Source organism: Mandrillus leucophaeus, unplaced genomic scaffold (genome assembly GCF_000951045.1).
Source record: "Mandrillus leucophaeus isolate KB7577 unplaced genomic scaffold, Mleu.le_1.0 Scaffold60, whole genome shotgun sequence".
Classification (NCBI taxonomy): Eukaryota; Metazoa; Chordata; class Mammalia; order Primates; family Cercopithecidae; genus Mandrillus; species Mandrillus leucophaeus.
The window spans coordinates 7,019,888-7,030,727 of record NW_012106475.1 but is presented as its reverse complement, the minus strand read 5'-3'; the positions used below and the strand labels follow the sequence as shown (position 1 = coordinate 7,030,727).

The 10,840-nt window shown below is 43.3% G+C and overlaps 1 protein-coding gene across 1 annotated transcript in view; it reads left to right on the top strand.

The window, feature by feature from the left end:
- The first annotated feature begins 6 nt into the window (after window positions 1-6).
- KLHDC2 (kelch domain containing 2) overlaps window positions 7-10,840 on the top strand; it is a 15,555-nt gene continuing 4,721 nt past the window's right edge. Inside the window, exons 1-6 of the mRNA XM_011999762.1 lie at window positions 7-340; window positions 3,289-3,368; window positions 6,528-6,645; window positions 9,820-9,935; window positions 10,159-10,240; window positions 10,399-10,482. Of these exons, the coding sequence (XP_011855152.1) occupies window positions 188-340; window positions 3,289-3,368; window positions 6,528-6,645; window positions 9,820-9,935; window positions 10,159-10,240; window positions 10,399-10,482 (633 nt within the window). The 5' untranslated portion in view covers window positions 7-187. The remainder of the gene's footprint in view (window positions 341-3,288; window positions 3,369-6,527; window positions 6,646-9,819; window positions 9,936-10,158; window positions 10,241-10,398; window positions 10,483-10,840) is intronic.

Here is a 10,840-nt window from a genome sequence, read left to right as displayed (position 1 = left end):
CGGAGAGCCGTCCTCGGCCGAGGAGGCTGGTAAACGCGAGCGCAGGCGGCAAAGAGGCCTTAACGGCGTCCCTTTTGCCGCCGCCTTCTTTTTGCCGCGCGCCACTGTGCATTTCTCTCCTTTTTCTTTGTTTCTTTGGCCCCTCGCGGGTGTGGGCATTCCTGGTGAGCAAAAGTGCAGCCTCAAGATGGCTGATGGCAACGAGGATATGCGGGCGGACGACTTGCCGGGGCCAGCCTTCGAGAGCTATGAGTCCATGGAGCTCGCCTGCCCCGCCGAGCGCAGCGGCCACGTAGCCGTCAGCGACGGGCGCCACATGTTCGTCTGGGGCGGCTACAAGGTCAGTGAGTGGCCGGGCCGCGGCAGACGTCGCTCGGCTGTGACTTGGGTCTGGGTTCGCGGCCAGGCGGGGAGGCCAGAGCGGCCCGCCAAGGGCGCTCCCCGCCTCCGTCGCGCGCCCCACCTCAGACTCTGCCCGTTGGTTGGTTTTTCTTGCGCGCGGGAATCTTCCTTCTCTCGAGTCCCCCAACCCGTCTCGAACCTCCAGGGCTGCTGGCACGTCAACCTGGTGCTCACAAAGCCAACTCACTCCCACCCCCGTTGTTGCCATTGGAGCGTTATTCCGGGGAAGGCCCTGTTAATGTTGCTTGGGCGGTGCATTCGGAAGGGTTGGGGTGTGTAAGGTGACGGTGTGTGATATCACTCAGACGCGTTATCAGGACGGCCTACGAGGACTTTACCCTCTGGAGCTAGGAACCGCTGCCCACTTAACGGGGAGTCCGAGGTGTAGGAAAACTGGAATTCCAAAAGGTTACAGGAATCACCTTATTCAGCCTTCTCGCCTGTGCAAATGGCCATCATACTATTGTTTGAACCTCTCAGGACTATTTTCCTTCTGGCTTCAGCTGGGTGAAGTTTTTCAGCAGACACCCGTATTAAAGATAATGGAAAAGCTCCACCAGTAACCAAAAAATCCACAGCATCAAATGAACACAGAGTGCAGTTCTTTGACTCTCCGATCCCCTGGTTATAAACAACGTGATTAGTTAGCAGTTTAAAGCCAGTTGCCCTTCTTTACCCTGCTACCTCGGAAATCTAGAATTTTATTTGCTGGGATGGCTCTGATCCAGTCCTACCACAAAATTCCTCTTTGGTCTTGAAAATGTTCTCCGCCCTCCCTATGCCCCATGCCTTGTGATTGCTTTTAGCTTATGGTACAGTTGATTTGATCATAGTTGACCATTTTTGAGACAGCTTTCAAAGATAGCTGTCCTGATACTTTAATTTGGTTTAACTGCAGAAGTAATTTTTTGCCAATCCTAATTAATCTGCAGTGTTTTTCCCAGTCTCCGGTGAATGTGGTTAGAAAATAGAAAGGGGGGCTGGGCGCGGTGGCTCACGCCTCTAATCCTAGCACTTTGGGAGGCCAAGGTAGGTGGATCACCTGAAGTCAGGAGCTGGAGACCAGTCTGGCCAACATGGTGAAACTCCGTCTCTACTAAAAATACAAAAAAAATTAGCCGGGCGTGGTGACAGGCGTCCTAATCCTGGCTACTTGGGAGGCGGAGGTTGCAGTGAGCTGAGACGGCGCCATTGCACTCCAGCCTGGGCAACAAGAAGGAAACTGTCTCAAAAATACTTTAGAAAGGGGTAGTGAATTGCAAGGAGCGGGGCAAGCATGTAGTCACCCTTATAAAAATGTAAATTAATTCCCCTGGAGAAAGCTGTCAATTACACTTCTGTCTAAGCTACCTAATTCATAATTGTATTTTTAAAATGACAGCATGAAAGAATGAGACTTTGGGAGTGGGGCAGGGGAGGATTCTCAATGTGGAGTATTTCTTGTGGTGGATTTAAAAAGGCCTGGATGATTGGGACTGATTCAGGGAGAAGCACACAATCACTGAATTGGATGGTTTTGAAACAGACTGCCCTCCCCATTTATGGCTGGTGGCTGGAACTCTGAGGGTAGGCACAGAAGCCCTTGGAGACTGTTTCAAAGGCAATAAACCTTGGCTTCCTACATAGTAGGCAGTTTTCCTCCCCAGGACAGGCTGGTCACCTCTGGGTCAGCCCACTTCCAGCCTTTCCCTTCATCACCGGTGGGGTGGAAAAAGAAGTCTTTACATGGTCAACTGTTCTGTTTCTGTATGTTTAATATTCAAGCTTGCTGGACTTTGACACCCATTTTTGGCTAGCCGCAGTTGTGTACTGTATCAACATTGTTCGGAAAGTGGCTAGGGAGGGTCAAAGGCAGGGAATGTCAAGGAGTTGTTAAAGTTCAGGGAAAGGATAGAATCCTGGCGCCACCATTACTTCATAAATAACCTTGGGCAAATTACTTAAACTCTAAACTCATTTTCTCATAAAATCAGCTATTTTTTAGGGTTGTTGTAAGGATTACATAAAGCAATCCATGGATAGCTTTCAGCTGCAGCATATGGTAGGCTCAGTCTGTGTTAGGAATTAATACCTGAAGGGAAATGGAGCAGAACAAAGAACTTAAAATTCTGCATGAGAATTTAATATTTTGCATATTTGCAGTTCTGCCCTCTCTGTTGCTGCTTAGAGAATGAATAGGTGAAAGGAAGGCGTGCCTAGAAAACCACGCATCGTGTTTGTGTGGATCAGTGTGGATCAGGCACTTTCAGTAACAGCCTGCTGACGATGGCACAGGTAGTCTCCCGAAGTCTTGCAGCTGAAATTTGATGCATGGTTCTGTTCAGGATAAAGCTGCCTTAGAGAGTTCCCAGAGATCTCTTGGCTGGGCACAATGGCTCACAGCCTGTAATCCCAGCACTTTGGGAGGCTGAGGTGGGTGGATTGCTAGAGGTCGGGAGTTTGAGACCAGCCTGGCCAACATGGTGAAACCCTGTCTCTACTAAAAATACAAAAATTAGCCAGGTGTGATGGCAAGCTATCTGTAGTCCCAGCTGCTCAGGAGCTGAGGCATGAGAATTGCTTGAACCCAGGAGGTGGACGTTGCAGTGAGCCAGCAGAGATCGCGCCACTGCACTCCATCCTGAGCGATAGAGACTTGGATTAAAAAAAAAAAAAGTTCCCAGAGATCTCTTCTTGCCCTATTGTAACTGCTGTATCAAAATTCTGAATTAAGAGCTATCTATATTGAGCTTTACCTTGAGTGTGTGGCATGGGTTGGGGGGAGGATTGTGTACTATAATACCTATTTAACTTTTCATCAAATTAGTATGTCAAGATCGATTTAAAAAATACAGTAGTGCCTCTTTAAAATTAGTTTTTATATTTATAATTTTTTTTTATTTTTAGAGTAATCAAGTCAGAGGATTATATGACTTTTATCTGCCTAGAGAAGAACTATGGATCTACAACATGGAGACTGGAAGATGGTAAATGTGGATATTATAAGGGGGACTAAAAAATTCAGATAAGGGCTGGGCATGGTGGCTGGCTCACGCCTATAATCCCAGCGCTTTGGGAGGCCGACGCGGGCGGATCACTTGAGGTCAGGAGTTCAACACCAGCCTGGGCAACATGGTGAAACCCCATCTCTACTAAAAATACAAAAATTAGCCAGGTGTAGTGACGTGCACATGTAATTGCAGCTACTTGGGAGGCTGAGGTGGGAGAATTGCTTGAACCCGGCAGGCAGAGGTGGCAGTGAGCCAAGATTGCACCACTGCACTCCAGCCTGGGTAACAGAACAAAACTGTCTCCAAAAACAAACAAACAAAAAAATCAGATGTGGCTGCAAAGAAAAAAATGTAAAACCCATTTTAAGCTATTTATATATTCTAAAAACACTGTTCTGCTACTTTAGCTTAGCTGCTAAGCTTAATTTAGCACCTGTTCTGTAGTTACTAGATACTTCTGATAACTTAGAATAAATTTCTATCCCAAGTATCATAGTAATATTTAAAATAGATGTAGAGGCTTCAGATCTAGAATGGAAAGACAATGTTCCATTTTTTTCAAGATACTAAGTCTTCTATCTTGAATAAGGAAAGGATTTTAAATGGTTGTTAGATTTTAGATTGTATAGAATTTTATCTCCTAAAAATAAAGGTGGTATTCTATTTTAATGAGCTCTCAAAATTTGCATGCAAATCTTTTTTTTTTTTTCTTTTTTGAGACAGAATCTAGTTCTGTCGCCCAGGTTGGAGTGCAGTGGCCGGATCTCAGCTCACTGCAAGCTCCGCCTCCCGGGTTTACGCCATTCTCCTGCCTCAGCCTCCCAGGTAGCTGGGACTACAGGCGCCCGCCACCTCGCCCGGCTAGTTTTTTGTATTTTTTAGTAGAGACGGGGTTTCACCGTGTTAGCCAGGATGGTCTCGATCTCCTGACCTCGTGGATCCACCCCTCTCGGCCTCCCAAAGTGCTGGGATTACAGGCGTGAGCCACCGCGCTCGGCGCAAATCTTTTTAAAAATAGTGTTGTTCTGTTTAAAAACCAAAATGACCTCCAGTTTGCCCTTTTTGAAAACTGGAGATAATCTGAAATGATCTTTTGCCAGTTTCATAGTAGTAGTAGTCAAGAGCATGTCCCTGGTAGAATTTAGGTGTTTCTCAAAATGCTGGGTTAGCCATGGTTGGGGATTTACAAAGTAGTTTTCCCCATGGTGTGCTTTGTGAGAACTTTGTGCTTTAAATATTTTACTTACTGGTAGATCTCAAAATTACCATGGTAGTCCCACTTAAGAGGCGGGATGCTGTGGCTCATGCCTGTAATCCCAGCACTTTGGGAGGCTGAGGCAGGCAGATCACCTTAGGTCAGGAGTTCAAGACCAGCCTGGCCAACATGGTGAAACCCCGTCTCTACAAAAATTAGCCAGGCATGATGGCAGGTGCCTGTAATTCCAGCTACTAGGGAGGCTGAGGCAGGAGAATCACTTGAACCCGGGAGGCAGAGGCTGCAGTGAGCCAAGATCATGCCATTGTACTCCAGCCTGGCTGATACAGTGAGACTCCATCTCAAAAAACAAAAAAGTTTAAGATTTACAAACTAGGCCGGGCACGGTGGCTCATGCCTGTAATCCCAGCACTTTGGGAGGCTAAGGCAGGTGGATCACGAGGTCAGGAGATCAAGACCATCCTGGCGAACACTGAAACCCCGTCTCAACTAAAAATACGAAAAAATTAGCTGGGCGTGGTGGTGGGCGCCTGTAGTCCCAGCTACTCGGGAGGCTGAGGCAGGAGAATGGCATGAACCCAGGGGGTGGAACTTGCAGTGAGCGGAGATAGTGCCACTGCACTCCAGCCTGGGTGACAAAAAGACTCCATCTCAAAAAAAAAAAAAAAAAGTTACAAACTACAAATAAGTCATGAGTATTTCTGTATATAACAAATTGGTGTTAATATGAAGCTGTTTCTTAATCCTTTTCTAGAGAATTGGGAATTTATAATTCTCTTAAAAGCGGAATGCTACATATTTTAAAAAATAATTTTTAAGGCCAAGTGTGGTGGCTCACACCTGTAATCCTAGCACTTTGGGAGGCTGAGGTGGGAGGATCACTTGAGCCCAGGAGTTCAAGACCAGCATGAGCAGAACAGTGAGACCCTGTTTCTATTTAAAATTAACAACTTTTTTTTTTTTTTTTTTTTGAGAGGGAGTCTCGCTCTGTCTGTCGCCCAGGCTGTAGTGCAGTGGCGCAATCTCCGCCTCCTGGGTTCACACCATTCTCCTGCCTCAGCTTCCCTAGTAGCTGGGACTACAGGCATGTGCCACAACGCCCGGCTAATTTTTTGTATTTTTAGTAGAGATGGGGTTTCACCATGTTAACCAGAATAGTCTCGGTTTCTTGACCTTGTGATCCACCTGCCTCGGCCTCCCAAAGTCCTGCGATAACAGGCTTGAGCCACTGTGCCCAGCCAAAAATAGTAACTTTTTAAAAAGTGAGCCTTCTAAAACTTTAAGTTTAGCAAAGATAAATATTATTATATCTGACAGTTTTAGCAGAAGACCTTGAGTATACTGTTAGAATTTTAAATATTAGATTCCTTAGGTTGATTCAGATCAATTTTTAGATTCAGAATGAGTTAATACATACAAAGCACTCAGGAATGCCTGGCACATGGCACTACCTGTTTGTAGTGTTACATAAAGGACTGAATCTGATGCATATGAACAGCTAAAAGGTGACTGAAGAAAAAACACTGAATTAATCTATCAGGACTGGGAATGTTGAGGTTTTCCTTCTGGGCTCCTGGCCCACTCAAAAACAAAACAACTTATGGCCATGTAAATAAATAGCAAATAATTTAGTCTGAGAAACATAAAATGGTATGCTCCTAGAATAGTAAAATACGAGTTAGGCTTTCAGAATCTCTCATTATGCCTGTACAATGGGGCCAGCTGGCACTGTCTGTGGAATAGGTAAAGAGGGAAAAACACATTCCTTGAACTAAGTTTAGACCTAGAAGAGACCCTAGAGGCACTGTCTACTCTGCCTTCTCGTTTTATTCCTTTATTGTGAGGATATAAGTAGAAGAAAAATAGACTTCTGCATTTTTTCCCTTTAACTTACATACATTTAATTTATTCCCCCTTAGGAAAAAAATCAACACTGAAGGTGATGTTCCTCCTTCTATGTCAGGAAGCTGTGCTGTGTGTGTAGACAGGGTGCTGTACTTGTTTGGAGGACACCATTCAAGAGGCAATACCAATAAGGTTAGTGTTTCCAAGGATTATGGCTGGAGGCATTTTTATTCTTACTATCTTTCAAACAACTGCAAATTTCTAAGGTTAGCCCAAGACTTATTTGTGTCCCAGTTAAAAATGATTTGTACTTGATTATGATATGAATGTGCATTTTAGTATTTTGTTTGTCAATCTATATTTACCTAGGCATTATGTAAAATCAACTTTTGCTGGTAACTTGTGTGCAGTAACTTCCTGAGTGGTTTTCCTTTGTGCTTTTTGCAGCTACTTGTTCTCTTAGAACCCTTAAATGTTAGATGAACATTAGTAATAAAATTGCAGACAAAATAAAGACAAGATGTAATGGAGGGAAGGGTAAAAATGAGCAGGCCAACCAGTCAGAAAGCCATAAGGATAAATTAAAACTGACAAAACTACATGTTAACATTCCTATAAAGTGGTGCCAAAGATACTGCTGTTCAGACTTTGCCGTATTTTGTTCCAAGTAGGAAAAAGACATCACTTCTTCTCTTTCAGACCAATAAGAGACAGATTAAGTCAATCAGAAATGATACATATGCCATGTATTAGTGCTTATTGAGTTGCCAGATAAATGAATCGATAGGAGTCTACTAAGTTGGCAACTTAGTAAGCACTTTATATGCTGAGCACTTGACTGGACACTGGAGACAGAAGAATGATACAGTTCTCACCTCTTGGAACTCATTCTAGAAGGGACACATATAGTAAGTAAATCACTGCAGTAGCATCTGCTAGAGAGATACACAGCACCTGGCATATAGAAAATAACTCAGTAAGTATTGTTGAATCTGAAAAAGTCTTTGACATTGTGTTTGGTGGGATGAGGGAACAGAACAAGAAAAATCTTGACCGAAGAGGTGATGCTTGAACTGAATAATAAAACTGGAAGGAGTAGCCAAGATAAAGAGATATAAGCAAATGCCTTTTTTGGGGGTGGGGCGGGGTGGGGACAGAGTCTTGCTCTGTCGCCCAGGCTGGAATGCAGTGGCACAATCTTGGCTCACTGCAACCTCCGCCTCCCAGGTTCAAGTGATTCTCGTACCTCAGCCTCCTGAGTAGCTGGGATTACCAGCATGCATCACCATGCCCGGCTAATTTTTTTGTATTGTTAGTAGAGACAGGGTTTCACCATGCTAGCTAGGCTGGTATTGAACTCCTGACCTCAGGTGATCCACCTGCTTCGGCCTCACAAAGTGCTGGGATTACAGACGTGAGCCACCGCGCCCAGCAGCAAATGTCTTAATTATGGAAATTCCAAGTGGATGGAACATGTGGCTGAGATGGTTTCAAACTATATTCCTAGAAACTTTAGGGATTTCAGATGCCTTGGGACACCTGTGGGAGGAGCATATGGTGTTAGGTAGGCTCCAAGCTGCCCCTTCCTCCTCCGTTTTAACATGTGTAGCTCCACTTTTGTTTGTATACATTGGGCTTTTGCTTTGTATTTTGCTTGAAGAAAGAGTTCTATGCCTGAAAGATTGTGAGGCACATCTATAGGCTATCATTGAGCCATATATATTTCAGAGCCAAGGGGGAGAACAATAACTGACACAACTTAAAAGCTTGGGACAAGCTGTGGTTTTATGGACAAGGTTTTATGGACAAGGAGACAAGCTGTGGTTTTATGGAGGTAGTTACAGAAACAATGGTAGTATGTCGAGTGGCTAGGGCTGTGTGTTTTAAGTTTGACTCAGTGGAAGCTTGAGTGTCTCAGAGAAGAAATACATATATTGTGGTCAGATATATTCAGTTGCCTGGATGTGAACCCTTTAAAGGAAAGATCCTTAATTAATTTAAGCTAATTAATTTAAGTATTGATCCTTAATCTCTTTAATCTTAAAGATTAACTCAATTAACTCTTTAATCTTAAAGAGAGAGGCACCGAGTACACATTTGTTAAATTGAATTTAAAGGTAAAATTACTAAACCTAATTTTTTTTGGGTAATACCATTCTGATACCCATAAATTAAATAACTACAATTCAGAGTCCCTATATCAGGGCCAGGTGTGGTGGCTTATGCTTACAATCCAGCACTTTGGGAGGCCCAAGTGGGCACATCACTTGAGGCCAGGAGTTTGAGACCAGCCTGGCCAACATGACAAAAACCTGTCTCTACTAAAAATACAAAAATTAGCTGGGCATGTTGGTGCATGCCTGTAATGCCAGCTACAGGAGGCAGAAATTGCAGTGAGCCGAGATCATGCCACTGCACTCCAGCCTGGGTGACAGAGCGAGATTCTGTCCCCACCAAAAAAAATAATAATAAAATAAATATGGCTATCAGCACAGTTTTGCAATTGCAAAAATATGGAACCAGCCCAATGCCCACCAATCAACAAGTGGATAAAGAAAATGTAGTGCATACATATACCAGGGAATACTACTCTGCCATAAAAAGGAACAAAATAATGGCATTGGCAGCAACCTAGATGGAAATGGAGACCGTTATTCTAAGTGAAGTAACTCAGGAATGGAAAACCAAACACAGTATGTTCTCAGTCGTAAGTGGGAGCTAAGCTATGAGGATGCAAAGGCATAAGAATGATACAATGGACTTTGGAGACTCAGAGGGAAAGGGTGATAGGTGGATGAGGGATAAAAGACTACACATTGGGTACAGTGTACACTGCTTGGGTGATGAGTGCACCAAAATCGCAGAAATCACCACGAAAGACCTTATCCATGTAACCAAACACCACCTGTTCCCCAAAAACCTACTGAGATAAAAAATAAAAAAATAAAAATGGGAAAAGAAATATATGGCTGTCTTAGCCAGGTATGGTGGTCCATGCCTGTGGTCCATCTACTTGGGAAGCTAAGGTGGGAAGATAACTAAGCCCAGGAGTTGAGATTATAGTAATCTATGATTGTGCCACTGCACTCCAGCCTGGGCAAGAGAGACCCTGTCTCTTAAAAAAAAATAAAGTGCGGCTATGAAAGAAAAATTAGTCGAGCTAACTGTGTGCTTAGTGACTTAGTAGATTGGTGTTCAGTCAGAGTCCTAATCTGGACTCTGAGCAGTCTGGCAGCCAGTCTGCAGTCACAATTCCAGTAGCACTGAATTAGGTGGTACTCTTATCATAAATCATAGTAAAATTAAATGCTAAACTTGAATTTCTTTCATATAACCAATTCTAACGGAAACCATTGCTTCTGACAGTTCTACATGCTGGATTCAAGGTCTACAGACAGAGTGTTACAGTGGGAAAGAATTGATTGCCAAGGAATTCCTCCATCATCAAAGGACAAACTTGGAGTCTGGGTATATAAAAACAAGTGAGTTGGTGGCATTACAGGTTTGGGTTTTTATGTGTAAAGTGCTTTACCATTCAAGTATCCTTAACCAGTGACCATTTGCACAGAACATACCTCATAGGGCCCATATGAAGATTAACTGAGTAAATACATGAAAGCATTTAACACAGCACTTAAGATAAAGTGCTCGTATCCTATCCTACGGGTATTTGAATTTTTAGTGTCTTGGTTTTTCATCAAACAGGTTAATATTTTTTGGAGGGTATGGATATTTGCCTGAAGATAAAGTATTGGGAACTTTTGAATTTGATGAAACATCTTTTTGGGTAAGTGAAGTTCTGTATTTGCATATGGCCTCCTTAGTATATTGAAGTAATACATTTTATGTTTGCTAATAAGTTTTGTGCACTTTTCTTTGGTAATCAGGCAGGCCATCTAATTTTATAAATATTTGTAAAATAACTCAGATTCTTATTTTCTGTAGAATTCAAGTCATCCAAGAGGATGGAATGATCATGTACATATTTTAGATACTGAAACATTTACCTGGAGCCAGCCTATAACTACTGTGAGTTACTAAAAAATAAAACGGGGAGGGTTGGGGTGCGGAGAGAGGTATACCAGAGTTGGAAGATACTGTAAAAGTGACAGTTCATTCTTGTTTTCTGGGGATAAGATCCATAACTTTAATGACTTCCAAGGAATCTAGAACACAGAAGTTTAATGAATGTATGAAATGACTAACCCAGCATCTATTATTTAATACTTTTTTTTTGAGACAGTTTTACACTGTTGCCTGGGCTGAAGTGCAGTGGCGGGATCTCCGCTCACTGCAACGTCTGCCTCCCGGGTTCAAGCAATTCTCCTGCCTCAGCTTCCTGAGTACCTGAGATTACAGGCGCCCGCCACCAGGCCCAGCTAATTTT